The 17,664-nt window shown below is 39.7% G+C and overlaps 1 protein-coding gene across 2 annotated transcripts in view; it reads right to left on the bottom strand.

Annotated features, from left to right (window-relative positions):
* The window catches only part of ATP9B (ATPase phospholipid transporting 9B (putative)), a 170,945-nt gene that overhangs the window by 80,511 nt on the left and 72,770 nt on the right, over window positions 1-17,664 (bottom strand). For both annotated transcript variants that reach the window (XM_084280137.1, XM_084280138.1), the window contains exons 9-10: window positions 15,726-15,806; window positions 3,246-3,321 (exon numbers count right to left, since the gene is read on the bottom strand). In XM_084280137.1, the coding sequence (XP_084136263.1) occupies window positions 3,246-3,321; window positions 15,726-15,806 (157 nt within the window). The remainder of the gene's footprint in view (window positions 1-3,245; window positions 3,322-15,725; window positions 15,807-17,664) is intronic.

The raw sequence follows: 17,664 nt of genomic DNA, 5'->3' as shown, positions 1-17,664 counted from the left end.
AGGAATCTCATTCTTCTGGACTTTATATAAAAAGGCTGTGGAATTGGATTGATATTACATGGGTTTTTTTGAACTATTCTTTTCTTTGTTCCCAAAATTAAAAAAGAAAAGTACTCTTAAATGACAGTAAGTATTTTTCTTGCCACTTGCACTGCTCTAGCAAAAGGTTGTCTCCCCCCACACCCCCCCACCCCCGTGAAACATAACAATATTGTAGTATCCTGATATTTTTAGGACCTTTGGCAATCTGCATTCAACATGCAGTTGGTAAGATTCCTTGAAACCTTTATACACTTACATTCACCATTACTGCTGTGCAAGGTGATTGATTTGTGGTCTCTCTCCTCTAGAACTGTCAGGACATCAGCAACCAGAGCTCCAGTTCTCCAAGGTATTCCCCACATAATACCCCAAACACTTTTCCTAGCCTGACCTTGACCCTCGGTATCACCTTGAGAAATTGCAACACATGCGTCCTGGAGATAGTGGGCTCTCCTCGCTGAGGTGATGTGTCTTATGTAATATGTCAAAATGAGTATCAGGAAATTCAGCATATATTTAAATGCTGGAAGATGTAAAACAGGAAGGACAACCTCCTCGCCCAACAACTGTCCTGTAAGTCATATGCAAAACCTTTTAAAAATTAAATAAGGCTTTGCACCTGCAACTCAGCTATATAGTCCTTTCCTGGGCATCAATGATCTATCTCCCTGGCTCTATCCGAGCTGGGATAAGCCAGAAATAGGTCAAGATAATAGTGCAGGTTGATCCAGAATGGTTTCTAACAACCTCCAAGGGGTTGGTAAGTGCATAACATAGATGTCACGTATTTGCTTTGGCTTACTAACAGCTACTGTCTAGGCTGCTTTAAAGAGCACTGCAGGAAGCAGCCCTCCAAGAGCTTGAAAGGATGGGCAGGGCAGGTGAGAAGGGGGTGTTGCCCTCGATGTTAATGACCAGCTGTACATGAACCTCCACCTGGGGATGGATGAGGAACTGACAAATAGCCTATGGGTTAGGATCAGAGGGAATGCGGGGGACACCACAGTGGGGGTCTGCTACAGGCCACCTGACCAGGGGGACCACGTGGATGAGGTCCTCTATAGACAGATAGGAACAGCCTCATGTTCACAAGCCTTTGTCATTATGGGGGACTTCAATCACCTGGATATCTGTTGGAGGGACAATACAGCTGGGCACAAGCAATCCAGGCAGTACCTGGAACGTGTTGATGATAACCTCCTCCTCCAGGTGACAGGGGAGCTGATGAGGAGAGGTGCCATGCTGGACCTTGTTCTCACCAACAAGTAAAGGCTGGAAGATCATGGGCAGCCTTGGGTGCAAAAACCAGGAAATAGCACAGTTCTGGATCCTCAGGGCAGTGAGGAGGGTACAGAGTAAGCTCGTTATCCTGGACTTCAGGAGAGCGGACTTTGACCTCATCAGGGAACTGCTTGGTAGAGTACAATAGGACAAAGCCCTGGAGGTTGGATCTCTGGAGATTGCATCTCTGGAGGCCCCTTCCAACCCCTAAAATTCTGTGAATCTAAAATTCTGTGAGGGAGGAAGGGCTGAGCTGTTAATATTTGGATTTTTGATGCTATACAGAACAAGCAGATAAGCAAATAGAAATTTTATGTGCTTGATAGCTGCAGTACTTACAAGACAGGTGCACGCTATCGCAGTATTAAATTGCAGTCAATACATGATGTAAATGAAATGAAAGATATACCAAAGTTTAGATTAAGAAAGTTAATGTCACAAAGTCAGTTACTGAAAGACATTCTTCTCTCTGCTACTTTAATTCAACCAACTTCTGTATGCACATCATGACACCATTAATTCAGCCCCTTACTTTTCTCTTCAGAAGGGCTGCAGTCTTGAAGAGCTATTCAATGTTTTTACTTTGTATCATTCAGCGAGTTGCCCTGATTCTGCCTTAGAGTCTTACTCCACCATGCTCCAAAACAAGAGGATATCTTCTTCTGTGTTTTTCTACTGACATCATTAATAATGAATTTAAGTCCTTCATAAACACTTAAAACCTTCACAATACACCTCAAAAGTAAAATAAATAAATGTGAAGGCATAAATTTTAAAGGAGCACTGTTTCCATTAACTTGGGTGCCAACATTAGATCCAGATCAAGAGGTCTCAGACATTAACTAACAAAATCATCTACCCTGAAAAAGAAAACATATATGGTCTTGAATTAAAATTCAAAATTACTGACTTAGCAAACACATACTCTTTGAGTGCAGTTTCCCCATATACGAAGTTCAGGAAAAGCAAACTCAAAATAAATTTACACAGTTACAGATCTTGGCTAGTTAAGTTAAAACCCTAATTAATTAAGGACAATTTTTAGGCAACATCCTTTTGACAGCTTCCCAGTGCAAACAAACCAAACAACACTGGGAATCAAAGAACCTGACTATCTTTCCAGAGCCTGGAAAGGAGTGCTCAGTCATAGACCTTCTTCCCTTCCATCCATATCCCTCCTCCTCTTGGCTCATGTTTCCAGTTGTTCCAATTCCCTTTCTTATATCCCATTCTTTTCAGAAACCCCGCTTCCGCCCCCCCCCAATTCCTTATTCCCGCTCTTTTTCTGCAAAAGAATAATCACAGCCCTTTATTCTACTGTCCTTTCAACTCTTCTCAGCTACAGTAAAAATGGAAGAAAACAATTTTCTGCTCTTAAAAAAAGTACAATGGCTTAAAACCTGAATACAGCATCTACGTAATGTGAACTCCTTATGATGTATGAGACACATACAAAGTGTTACTAATACTTACTTCCTGTTATTTTAAAATTACACACCTAACTGATGTCTCTTTTATGATGAAAACTTTGGCTGATAAAAGATTTCAAGCATGTAGCACACACAGAAGAAAAAAAAAACCTCCAAAACAAATGCAAAGCTACCCTTGCTCTTCAGCAGGGCTGAACTGAGCAAAGAACTTTACAACCTGAAGTTTTAATTGAAATAAACCGATCAGTGACTTTAGTGGTATACAAGTGACCAAAAAAACCCAACCCAAAACTATTAAGGAGGATTAAAAAGGTATGAAAATCTTCTGAGTAGCATGACAAAACCCATAGGAAGGCAGATAACAGAGGAGCAAGAGATTAACAGCCTGGAATTAAAAAAGATTTTCAAAAGCCATCTGTATTTCACATGGTAAAAATAAATATACAGTTCCACAGAGGTTTTTAAATACATTATCAGTTTTACAATACTTACCTGAAGCCACAACAGTGCTTGCCCATAATGTATTTTCTATGCTTAGGCTTTCATGAACTGCTGGATCACTGTCTTCCTGTAAAAAATACAAACAGCTAATAAGTTAATCAACATCATAGCTAGTCATAGCTAAGAATAATGCCAAGCCATGTGCATAATTTGCACAGGATGTCTGTCCTTCTATCAACCACTGTGTAACAGTATTACTTGTACATACTTTTTATGTACACAGACAGAAATAACTTTACAAAACGTGAAATAATGATTGAAATTCATATTACTTAAACCCAATTAGATCCAAAGAACTGAAGTCAACAGTGTTTTAAAAGGAACACAGTATTTTCCTCAGAATTATCAAATGGCAGAACTGTTTGTTACACCAAGCAGTTAAAGTGTTATAAAGACTAATGAGCAAAAATTAATACCCTGTTCTCTGTGACAATTTAAATCACCTGTAATTCATACAGTAAGTTACAGCCACCATCATTTTGCAACCCAAGTGACATTGTATTAATTTCAGGGAGGAATATCTAGACTTTTAAAAGAAGTGCATGCTTGTGTTGCTTCATGACATGCTTACAAAATACATATCCAGTGGGAAAATACTTCCAATAGGAAATTGCTTCCATGATTATTCAATTTCCCTTTTTTTTTTCCTCTCTCTCTATTACCAAGCAATAATGGTCCACAGATTGTAAACAGGCTTAATCTCTCATAATCAATTTGGAGCATGTACAGATTTGTTACTCATTAGCAGCTGTGAAATGTGCTGTTTACAACTAAAGGAAACTTTAGGAGGTAGGATAATCAAGTGTATTTGATCGAATTACAGATTGTGCTAAACATTTTGCAGGAAAAGGGGGACCACTTCACCAAAGCATACAGTAAGTTCTACATAATGTCATCAACCAAAACCTATGTCTGTTTTTCACCTGTATTTTGAAACAACCACCAAGCAAAGGATGAGCTACTTAGAAATCTGCTCCTAAAACCCAAAAATCTCAAACCGAACAGATAAATATTTTCCACGTACTTCAAAAGATCCCTATATAGCAAGGAAACTATAGCTCTTACTCTCTTAGGTGAAGCAAAATCTTTGTTTAAAAGGCATACAGAACCATCCAAAACAGGAGGGGAGAGAGGATATGGAATTAACGGTGGGTTTTTAACCCCAAAATTTGTAATCCAGACTCACATAGGAAGCAAAAATTCCATCAAGAAACATCAATGTTCTATAAGATTATCCTTTCATAAAGAAAAAGACTAAATATTTTTGATTTATACCTAAGAAATTAATACTGGAAGAGTCGTTTGTCATACTCTTAACAATGAAAATACATATGTTAGGTTTGAGACAACAGCAACCACAAGCCCACTCTAATGGATTAACATGATCTCTTGTAAGAGCTTTCAGTAGCTGGGGAGTACTACAAAGATCAGAAATGAATTCCAATACAGTGCTGCATAACAGCAGAGGTACTTCATATAAATAGGCCAAGAAATATTCAGCTACAGAAAACTGAAAATATATCTGATAGTGAAACAACATAAACAGCTTTTTAGCAATATGCAGAACTATTGGTAGTATTAGTAACAGATGAAGTCTTGATCACCAAAACATTTTAAATAAAAGTAGAGTACTCTGATCTAGCTCAAAAAAATATCGTTTGTGCCAATTATCAATCATCTTTGCAACACTCAGGGAACATTTCTGGGATGAGCGGCTTTGACAGGCTTCATCCACAGCCTAAATTTTGGGATAATTTTTCCGGATTTTATAATGCTTAGATTCCTGGTTTGATTTATGTTTGTTCCTGGGTTATGTGTGATTATTTCAGCCTTCTAAAAGCCTAATTAAGCAGTGTATAGACGACTTAGACTAAGTAGAAATTATCCAAGAACAAGAGTTTTTCCAGAAGAAAAATAGTAATGTAGTAAAAATACTAATGGCAGCTGTTTGGGGAATGGCAGTCAGTGGTGAGATTGCCATATACAACTGTAACACTGAAACATGACCACGTTCAGGGGTACATTTCCATATGGATTTTATTTAGAGGTCTCAGAATCTGTTTCTACAAGAAATAGGACCTGTTTCTAGAAATAGGACACAAACTAGCCATACAGATAGTGATTTCTTTTTTTCATTCATATCATGGGCTTTTCAAGAACTGCTAAATCTAACAGGACAATGTTGCTGAAACTGTCTTGAAGATAGAATGCCAATTACCCATTTGTGACAAGGGTAGAAGGCTGCCACTTTCAACTCAAATGGTGGGCCTGGCACCAAACAGGAGTCCCAATTTCACCCAACTTGCCATGAGATGCACAAACTGTTCTCAAGTCACCAACAGACACGTCAACCTTGATTGCTTTTTATCATCCACAAACTATGCTGCATAGTTCAAACTGTTTCAACTTGCTTGATTTTTACAATTCTATCATCCCACACTGCAAAGAAAAGAAAATTCTGCTCAAGTATTGAGAACCAGAAATCCATGGAGTTTCTCACTGCATCACCAGGGCAACTGAAAACAATGTATAGGTGTACAAGGATAATGTTTTTATTTGTAAGAGCTCACTACCGTACCTCACAAAGCAAATCACGCTAGAGTTTGTCACCCATATACCACACTAGGACACATGTGTGAGTACCACTCTTGTAGGGAATTTAGAAAAAGTTTCTGTGTTTTGCTCTCAGAAGATCCATACAGAAAACCTGTTGTCCTGGTCGGGCTCCACATAGCTTCCCTCCTCCCCATTGAAAGAGGTAATTTCCATCTACCACGTACTACAACTACTATCATACCGAATTAGGAATTTTTTGTGTTTTGTTGAATTCCAGTGTGAAAAAAATATTGAATTCTGACATTCTAGCCATTAGCTCAGAATTAATGTACAGAACCGAGATTCAGAAAAGCTGCAGTATAAAGAAACATTTGTTACTGTATCTTCACTTACAACTGTAACTTCATGTAAGACTAAAGTACAGCTTCCTAACAGAACAGCTATAGAAAAAAAGGCCTACGATTTAATAGTGAGGTAGGACTGAAGGTTAATATATCCTACAAAAAAGTGGCCAGATGAAAATCCATATGCTGAAATGTAAAGCAATAAATGCAAAGGAAGAAAACAACTTGCTTCATAAAGCCATGAGCTCTGAGCTGATCAAAACTACGCAGAACTCAATAACTATGTAGAAATGGTCACGACTACTCAGAAAACACATCTGGGATTATTACAAATTTACAAAACCACTAATGTAATAGTGAAGAACAAGTGAAATGCTTAGAATTATGAGGAAAAAAACCCCAAACACAACAAGTCATGCTACTACAAAGAAATCAATGGTTTGCCCAGGTCTGAAGTCTGCAGTTCTGTATTTCTTCTCCCCTTATTCCAAACAGAAAATAAAAAGAACTGGAAAATGTTCAAAAAGAACAACAAGGGTGATCAATGTAGCTTCCATACCAGGTATGTCTAAATAAACCTGAACTCAAATGAAGAACACAACAGACATCTATGAAATGGGCACCTAGAAAGGGAGTATGGATACAGCTGTCTTTCAACCAAAGAAGCAACAAGCCATGAAGCCTGAAAAGTTAAAACAGGTAATTGCTCCTCACAAAAATATTAACTGTATAACTTCTTCCTGTGTGAATGCTTAAAGGTTACACAGGTCCAAGGGGGGACTAGGTAAGTTTATAGAAGGAAAATTCATTTTAAGTTACTTACAGAAACCAGCTCTGACTCAAGTGGTGCCACTATTATGAGTCATTCTGAGGAGGCATTACCACCTCCTTATTATAGCCTTATTCTCTTTCCCAGCAGCCTGCATTGGCTACAGTCAGGAACGGGATACTAAACTAGGAAAATACTTTATTCCACCTTAGTTTATTCTGCAGTTAGCAAATTTCTGAAGACAGTGAATTATGAAAGTCTTCCATATGACAAGAAGAAACTGAAAACCCTGCAGTCATTAGGGAGAACTGACAATACACCCAGGAAAAAGTCACTTGTCTGATGTCTACCTGCTACAAGACTTAAATGAAATGCCTCCTTTTAGGTCATTCAAAATAGGAAAACATCTAATGAGCCGTATCTGTTTCCACTCATGCCAAGCTCATCAAAAAAACTGTCTGGCTGATCAGTTAGCCTGTGCTTATTTCATTATGATCCTTTCGTGTGTTTATGCCCTTATCTAACATTTCCACCTTTCTACAGCTTGTTCAATTTGCCAGATACCACACCTTCCATACCCAAAAGGATGACAACTTAACCTTATTTTTCATATGTCACGAGTTACTCAAAATATTACAAGTGTATTTACAGGTTATGACTTTAGCTGTTGCACATCATTTTTATTTCTCTTCTTGAAGAGATGGCATGCACAGATGAAGCAAGGAAGAGAGGAGGACTCAAACATCTAAATAAGACAAGGTTTGTGGTAAGGAGAAACGCTTCTGCAGTTTTTCTGACACTACTTTGCTAAAAGAACAATACGTATTTTTGGTAAATTAAATCCATTGCTCACTCCAACAGCAGAAATTTGACATACAAGGGCTTCTTTGTCCAGCTGACAAAGTTTCCACTTAAGTTCTGCTGGGCTGAATTTCAATTGGCAGCTTATGTTTATCAGCCTTTAAATTCTGAATTAAGTTCATTACCACAATAGTGCAGTTCAGTATTGCATTTAAGTTCCATATTCAGGCTCAGTTTTTGAAGTCACAAGCAGCATTGATCATAGATGTTTAAAATGCCTATAACTCCTATTCTAAGAAATTAGCCTGTAGCTCTTGCATGTACAGAGAAAAAGGAACAGCTGAGCAGTGAAATAAAAATTGAATATATCCTATTCTCAGTCCTATACAGCCGACCAAGGATCATGACAAACTTCAGGGAGTCATTTAAAAGGTTTCAAGGCTGCAATTTCTTAGATTTTTTTTTTTTTTCAGGTAACAGAGGTCTTTAAGAGTAAACACCTAATCCCTGAATGAATCACTTCCATTAGGCCTTTTTTAGCCCCTACTCGTACCTGACCGGATGCAACACAACAACCACTTCCACCAGCTTTTATAGGGAAGTAGAAGAATACAAATTAGATTAGTTTAATTGCATCACTGAAAGAGATTCCTTCTCCATCCCAATCCCACAGTTAATTATTCTTGCTATGTTCCTTTTCCGCACGTGTATTTTGGACAGGGTCAGACTAAGCTGCCCCTCAGCTCCCTGGTCTGGCTGGCTGTATGGCTGCTGGTGCCAGCAACAAAGAAGGCAAGTAAAAAGGAGTTGCAAAACATTAATACCATTCCCCTTCAGTGGCAACATAAAATTAAGCCAGACTGAAGTGAATGCAATCATGGCTTCAAAACAGGTAACTCTCTAACAGCAAATACAAAGTAAAAAATGACTCAACGTTCTCTCCACTAACATACAAGACTTATCCAAGTACACATCTGTATCGTTAGCCCCAGGCCAGAGATTCTGCTCAAATGAATGCACAGTATTCACTGCTCACATCTCTTTATGTATTTTTCTGAAGTATCAACAGCTACATCTAACAGTGTCCTGGGTTCAGCTAGGACAGAGTTAATTTTCTGTCTAACAGCCGGTGTAGAGCGTGTTTGGGAGTCAGGGTGAGAGCGATGCTGGTAACACACGGATGTTTCAGTTGCTGCCAAGCAGTCAAGGGCTTTTCAGTTCCTGCTAAAGAGAAGAGGGGGTGCCCAGGAAGCTGGGAGGGGACACAGCCAGGACAGGTGACCCAAACTGGCCAAAGAGGGTATTCCATACCAATTACATCATGCTCAGCATGAAGGGGGCGGGGGGGGGGGGGGGGGCGCCTGGGGGAAGGCACAGCTCCAGGACACGCATTTTTTGGGGACAGTCTGGTTTCAGGACAGTTCTGAGCTGTATGACCTGAGTTGTGGAGTTCAGTGTATCACCAGTTCTGTACATTTTGCTATAAAGTCATGTTATTGTTATTTCTCTCCTTCTCTGCTGTCCCAGTAAACTGTCTTTATCCCAACCCACAAGGTTTGGGTTTTTTGGGGGTTTTTGTGAGGTCATTTTTCCTCCCTCCAATTCCTCACACATACCCTCAGAAAGAGTGGCTGCATGGTGCTCAGCTCTCAGCTGGGACAAAACCAAGACAAACAGGTTTTTTTCAAAAATATGATGAGGTGCTATATTGTAAAAAATGATACAAAATAGTTCTATATCATTGAAAAGAAGTTTATTACAGCAGATGAACTAAACTCAAAGGAATGGGTTCTCTGAGATTTCCATTGGAATAAAATTACATATATTCCCAAAATAAATTAAGGGACTGAAGTGAATGCACAAAGCTGCAATGTAGGAGAAATTAATGGGAAAGATTCCTAATGAAATGGTGGAAGAAGGACCCAAATTTCAATAAAACAAGCAGCCAAGGTCAAAAGCAAGAGAGAGAATTTCTGTAATTCAGAGAAACTGTAAGCAGAAGGTAAGTAAAACTGATCATGACAGTACACACCGAAGTACTGCTCCATGGGATCCAACTGATAGAGGTTGGGTTAAGAAGTACAACTACCTTTTGTCATCTTCCTACAGACATGTTTTTCTCATGGTTTTACAGAATTGATGAAATAGCTCCCAAATTTCTCAAGCCTACATGGGAACAAACAGAACAGAAACTCCAGTACTTATATCTGTGAATCACTACTTCACAATAAAATCAGCCAAGACATGGATGATAGCCTGAGAACAAATAATCTCTCTCTTTTTCACAGAACAGTAATTTACATCATCCATTGTTTCTTGGCAGGATATGCAGAAGAGGGTAGAGGAGGAGAGAAATTAACTTATGCCAGTATTTAAGGGCCAGACATGATCCTTCCTGCATATCCACACAAGGACACCTCATGGTTTAGCCCCAGCCAGCACCAAGCAGCACACAGCCACTTGCTTACTCCTTCCCTAGACCCCTGACAGGGTGGGGAGAGTTGGAAGAAAAAGGTTAAAGTCCTGGGTTGGGATAAGGACAGTTTAACAGGACAGCAAAGGCAAAAGGAAATACCAACAACAGTACTAATAAAAAAATATACAAAGCAAGTAATACACAATGTAACCTGTTCACCTCCCAAAACTCAATACCCATCCTGTTCTGGACCAGTGACCCCCCCATCACTGGGGGATGCCCCATCCTAGCTCTGTCCCACCCTAGCTTCTTGTGAAAAGTTCACTCTACCCCAGGCAAAAACCAGGACATTATCTGCCCTTTATTCTATACCATCTACATCCTGCCCAGATCCTATCCTTCCCAATTAATCACCACCACTCTTCCTGTCTTTTTGTAAAATATATATATATACATGCATACAGACAGAGGCTGATATTACTTCCTTAGTCTATGGGCCACCTCTCCAAATTCTCCATTGACTTAATTTAATCCATGACTTAATATGGCTCCATCATAACAGTCTCTCAGGGCAGGAGAAATGATGTGCCCTGTTGGATTCTGAAGCTTGTGTGTACTGTATCTGGCACAGACCTTGCTCATGATCTGCAGGTTGAAGATGTCAGTCTCAAGGAAGTTGCTGGGCACTTGTTGCTGAAGCCAGTTCTAGTTCCATCATTGCTGCACCTTCCTTGGTTTCAAAGTTCATCCTTCATTAATTTAGGTGATTCTTATTGTAATACCATTGATACAGCAACTGTAGCAATGATATCATACAATGGCAGGGTTATTTAGCAATTACCATAATACAATTGAATTTAATGGCTATTCTCACCCAAAATCAGATTCCCCTGGGGTATGCATCAGCCTTCCCCATCCATCCACACCCACTAAGTGCACCTAGGTTCCTGAGCAAAAGCAGTCCCACAGATGGGTTTGCCTTTGCCTGAGGCAGGCCCAACTCAGACTGTCTTCCCTAACAGATCTTCATGGGTGCTCTGGGGACTTTATCCCCTTCTAGAGCACACAGAAGTTTTGACTGGGCACGGCCAGCTTGATTGGCAGTTCCCTTAGAGTTAACTAACCAGGTGGTCTTTGCTGAAGCTGCATCCCAATGTTTGAAGGTCCCACCACCCATTGCTTTCAGTGTAGCCTGTAGCAGCCTGTTTTATCATTAGATTTTATCAGAGGCTGGTCTGTGATAGGGGACGCAATACTCCCACTCAGTGCCATGCTCTTTGGCCCAGGTGGCCATGAGGGCATTTCAGAAATGAGTCCTGTTGTCCAACTCAATTCTTTCTGGGGGTGCCATGTGGCCACAGGACTTGCTTTTCAAGGCCCAGGATAGCGTTCTGGGTTGTATCACCTGGCACAGGACGTGTTTCCAGCCATTCAGTGGCTGCTTCTATTGCTGTAAGCACATGGCACTTGCCTTCACTGGTTTGTGGAAGTGTGACATAATCATTCTGCCAGGCCTCACAGAATCACAGAATGGTAAGCACTGGAAGAGACCTCTGGAGATCAGCTAGTCCAACCCCCGGTTAAAGCAGGATCACCTATACCAGTTTGCACAGGATGGCATCTGGGCGGGCTTTGAATCTCTCTGGAGAAGAATATCTCCATAACCTCTCTGGGCAGCCTGTCTCAGTGCTCAGGCACCCTCAAAGTAAAGAAGTTTTTCCTTATATTCAGATGGAACTTCCTGTGGTCCAGTTTGTTCCTGTTGCTAGGCATCACTGAAAAGTCTGGCTCCATCCTCTTGACATCCTCCCCATATTTATATTTCAGCCATTATCCTCCATATCAGAGAGGCTTTACATGCATGGCTTGCTTGATTGCAGCATGTCTCACATTCACAGATAACCTGTGAGACTATTCCATACAACAGTCCACTTCTCAACCACAAGGCCATCTATTTGTTGCATCTCTTCCTTGATAGCTTGAGGCACCAGGGGCCTGCTGAGCTATAAATAATTCACCCTTATGTTGCCAGTCCAGATCCACATGAACCATTTCAAGCTCTGCAGCCCTAGCCAGCCTCTGATTGTTCTGACTTTCTTCAGTAGCCTGACTCTTAGATACACGGGCATCTACATAACATACTTTCACAACCAGCTTCCCTTGCTGGGCAGCAATATCTTGCCACAATGGGGCAGCCCAGATGGGTTTGCCTCTGTGTTACCAACCGCTCTGCTTCCACTGCTGTAACCACCCTCACAGGGCATCTGTCACCATCCATGAGTCAGTACAGAGGTAAAGCATCGGCCACTTTTCTCTTTCAGCAATGTCTAGAGCCAGCTGGATGGCTTTCACCTTGGATAACCGGTTCAATTTACCTTCTTCTTCAGCAGCTTCTGTGACTCATTGTGTCGGACTTCACAGAGCAGCCATCCACCTCCAATGGTCTCCCGCAATGTGACAGGGCCCATCAGAGAAAAGGATGTATCACGTCTTGTTTTCTGGTACTTTATTATATGTTGGAGCTTTCTCAGCACACATCAACAACTCTTCCAGTCCATCCGAAATTCCTATTTGAGCCCACTGTATGATCAGTGCAACCCTCTTACTCCATGTAGTATCAGCTGCACGATGTGTAAAGGGAACCTTCCCTTTGAACACCCACCCCAGCACTGGCAGCTGTGGGGCTAGGAGGAGCTGGACTTCAGTTCCAATCACTTCTAAAGCAGCTTGAAGCCCTTCATATGCTGCCAGTATTTCCTTTTCAATTAGGGTGCAGTGGACCTCAGATCCTCTGTAGCCCCAACTCCAAAACCCATGGGGACAAGTTCGAGTCTTCCCCGGTGCTTTCTGCCAGAGATTCCAGGTAGGGCCATTGTTCCCAGCTGTGGTGTTGAGAACATTTAACATCTGCTCCAGTCTGGACTTGCTGAAAGGCTACTGCATAAACAAACAATTACTTGTTTAATTTAGTCACAGGCTTGTCATTGCTCAGCAGCCCATTTAAAAATCATTCTTCTTCTGGGTCACCTGATAGAGAAATCTTACAGTAAGACTGTAATCTGGAATATGCATGGCTTGCGTTTCCCTTTTGCTAGTTGCTAGAGACAGAGACACTATTTTGTTGATCACGCTGGGATCTGATGATACCTGTCTTGCCATTTGATTCCTAAAATCTGGATGTCCTGTACAGGCCCCTTACCTGGTTTTATAGAAAAAAACCTTAATTGGTTCTATAGAAAAAAAACAGCTTTCAGAAAGATTTAGACTATGTTCTTCCCTTTCTTAGAAACTTCCTCTGCTGTGCTGCACCATACAACGATGTCATCAATGTGCTGCACCTTCACCCTTTTCCAGTGTGATCTGTATCAGTCCATGGCAATGGGCTGTATTTGGTGGTGCTACATTTCCACCTTGGGCACAGGCAATTCCAGGTGTACTGAATGCCCCTTCAAATGAGAGCAAGCTGTGGCCTGCACTCTGTTACCAAAGGGATTGAGAAAAACACATTCACTATATCAACTGTGGTGTACCATGTGGCTGCCTTCACCTCCAGTTCTTACTGAAGTTCTAGCATTTACACCATGATGGTCCACTGTCAGACTCCACCCTCCAGTAAGGCTTTTGCAGGGGCAACACATGCTCCCTTTCACACACTGAGTGTATGTAACACACCAAAATCCATGGAGGACAACGCTAAATTACTTCATGTGAAATTGGCAGACATCAGTGGAGCACAGCAGAGCTTTAACCCCTCCTGACAAGCTTTTGCAGGTGCACTGCATAGAATTATTTAAGAGTTGTTGTTGTTCCCTCAGAAACTCCAGAGCTGTGCATCTAAGTTGCTGTTTTGTTTTATGGTCATGCACTTTTTGAAATTATCTAAGTTTGTCTTCTACATTGTTAGTACTCTGTCTTCATAATGGGGAAAAAAAGAAAAGAAAAATCAATGTGCTATTACCCTGTCAACCTACCCTTGCAAGAATTCTTTGAACATCAATGCTTAAGTAGGAAAAATGTATGCATTAGCATCACTAAGCACAGTAATTTTTTTTTTGCTTTAACATAAAACAGAAATTAGATGCAAAACCTGATTTAGTATAAGAAGCAAGGGCTCACAGTAAATGTAGAAAGATAAATCCGTAAACGAGTGTCTTAGACCAACATTTCACTAAGCCAAAGGTACACCATCAAAAAAAAAAAAAAGAATCTTCTAAAAATATCTAAAGTGATGCACTGTGAACTAAATCTGAGGGTGCACACAAGTTCAATTTAAACTGTCCTTCCTTCTGAAGCAGTCAAAACAACACCTATATAAAACTGAGAGCATAAAATGCATCAGGGTTATTTACACATAATCAGGGATGCTCAAATAATACAGCTCTTATTACACGTACAACCAGAACCCACAACAGGGAGCAACTGCTTAGTGACGATTTCCCAATGTCTCAATTACACGTACTAGAGTTGTTAAAAAGGCTCCGAGGAGTTCAATTTATATTTAGAAAAGTATACACTTAGCCACTGGGACAGGAATAACATGAATTTTACAGCTGCTAATAGAAGTTTCATTTGGACAATTGGTCAATACAAGGTTTAAGTAAACGTTGCTGCTTACAGCTTTAAAAGATGTGGGCAAATGACATTTACTTTGTAGGCAGCATGAACTATGTAACTGGTATAAATTGGTCTTCAAGAGCCAACAACTGCAATATCTCATTCATCAGTGTACTTAGAAATGTGAACTGGAATTCCAATTACCGAACAAAATCTATTACCAATTTGAGTCACTTGGGTAAAAAACCCTTCCCTACCTCCATAGTACTTAATTCTCTCAAATTATTTTAGAAACAAACCATCAAGAGGAAGGAGCCTACTAATACTGAGTTTGACTAAAATAAACAAAACAATCTCTGCTAATGTAATGTTACAAAACTTTAAAGTGATTGAAAACAAAAAATTACTACCTATTAGGACACCCTGCTTTAAATGGTAACTTTAGCAGGCCTTCTTTTGAAAGTAACAGGAAAAAAAAACCACCAAAATTTTTGCGTTATCAAACTTGGGTTTGAATATAATTATAGATTTTATAAAGGCCCCATAAGTAACTTTTAGTTTTAGTGTACTTGAGATAACTCCACTTTGGAAGCACTAGCTTTTCCTTGAATAGAAATGCTGTTAAACAAGAGACATTTTTATTGCACAAAGTAGCAGTTGCACTGTCTTAGGCTACTGATTATATTCAACTTGCCACTTTTTTAAACATATATGATCAATACTTTAGATGCCTGGAAACAAGCAATATATACTGCTTTACAAAGCTTTTCATGTGAAAACATTAGAGTGATGTCAACAAATACCCCTTTTTTGGATTCTGCTTTTTTCAGGTATTATTTTTATATTAGCTCCTGGCAATACGTATTCATGAGGGTATCTTTTGTATGAAGTATTGCCATGGCAGGAACACAGAACAAAGTACTTCTGTAAAGCTAATGACAGATCTGATACAACTTTCACACTAAGTATAGATTTAACTTACAATGAGAATGGAATAGAGAAGTAGAACTTTATTTACACGCACTACTTACCCGTGTGAAGGTACCCTCAAAGCTGTGAATATCCAGCTGTGGCTTCTGAGCATAAACATAAGCATTGATTGAAAAGAGATCCTGTAAAACAGATTAATGTAGTTACTATTTTTAAACTTGAATTTAATGATATATTTTGAAGAACCTTTTAGCGATTCCTGTTTATGACCCCCATCCCATCCAAGTTAAGTTCACAGTACTTTTACCCAACTAAGAAACATGCTGTTTTCCCAGCATAATCTTGCCAGAAAGGGAACAGATATGGAATGTGCATGACTGGAACAGGTTGTCCAGAGAGGTGGTGGAGGCCCCATCCCTGGAGATATTCAAGGTCAGGCTTGATGGGGCTCTGAGCAACCTGACTTAGGGAAGATGTCCTTGGTTACTGCAGGGGGGTTGGACAAGATGACCTTTAAAGGTCCCTTCCAACCTAACACATAATGAAACATAATGATGCCATAATGTTCTAAATGTGTCGACAGTTCAAACACTAAACTATTCCGCATGTATAACATGAGCTAGAAATTTAACCTAATTTACTTTTTTTCATTTATAATAGCATAGCTTTCAAATATTTTCCATATATTTCTTCTTTTAAAAATAAAGTGATTTTTTGTTTCGGTTTTAATGAAGCTGAAAACAAAATACTTTTTCAGCAAGGACAAAGCCAAGTGAATACAAGAGGAAACAACGAAACTGATCCAAGTTCTTTTAAATGCTCAAGATCAACTGTTGTCAACCCATGAGAAAAGTCCATCAGCATCAAGAAAGCCTGGATACATCAACAGGATTACTCAAATGCTTGCAAGTTAGGGCTATGCTAAACTAGTCTGATAAAATTTGGTTTACTATACATGGTACTGCCACTCATGAAATTCCTGTCCTAAAAATAAAAGACTCTAAGATACTACAGTAGGATGCTGTAGAAATAGATGGCAGTATGGTATAAACAACAGAACCTCACCCCACCCCCACCCCCCCTCCGAATATTGCTAGATCTTAAGAGCTGTCCCTAGAGGCTCAGGGAGGATCACCTTAAAATTCTGAAACAATTGTTTACACAACAGCTAAGACCTTTCACTACGTGCACAGACCCACAATCCAATTTCTACTCTGGTGGAGCAGACACTACAAAGTGTTGATCCTGGCTGATCTAAAAGCTATAATTTCTGATGAAATGCAGGAGTGGCCACCTTCTCACTCTATGTAGTACTTAACTATTTGGGTTACCTCCATCCTTTATCACCAGATGAATCTTGCAAAAGACTAATCAGACACCATCTCTGGGGAGCAAATTACACAGCTACATGGTTTGCACTAGCTAGAATGTGCTATCTTCAAAAGTAGAATTTATGTTAAAGCCTCTTTCAAGGACTTAGAACTATACCTTGGCCCCAACCACAGGTATTTTTACAAGCACGCCCTTATTTCTTGTTCCTAATCTTGCAATTTGAATATTACATAATTTGAACATTACAACCGTTAATGAAAGGCAAAATTGTCTACCTGTGATAACCTCCTAAAATGTGTCACATTTGTCTTCTTTCATTTCTCCAACAGAACGGGTACAGATTTTTGAGCATCGTTATTTTTTCACTTTTTCAGATCAAAATGAATTTTTTTTTTAATCATCTATTGTACACTTCTCACACATACTGGACTTCAGTTTAAAAATCTGTGGCTTTATAAATAATGAATTCACATTTCTATTTATATTCTTCATACAAGAAACATGACTTCATACCTTCCAAAAACATACACTCTGTATTTCATGTTTTTAAAACATGAATCAAATCTGAACATTAACTCTCACAAATTATCTTTATCTTAAACCAACAGCCATTTATTGTAGTCTTTCACATGAAGTTTATTCATTTATTCATTGCATCCTTGTTCTTCCAACCTACTTTCATCTGGTTCATGAGAAATAATTCATATG

Source organism: Gallinula chloropus (assembly GCF_964237585.1).
Source record: "Gallinula chloropus genome assembly, chromosome: 2".
In the NCBI taxonomy this organism is placed as follows: Eukaryota; Metazoa; Chordata; class Aves; order Gruiformes; family Rallidae; genus Gallinula; species Gallinula chloropus.
The sequence above is the reverse complement of the archived record's forward strand: the minus strand, read 5'-3'. Positions and strand labels throughout refer to the sequence as shown.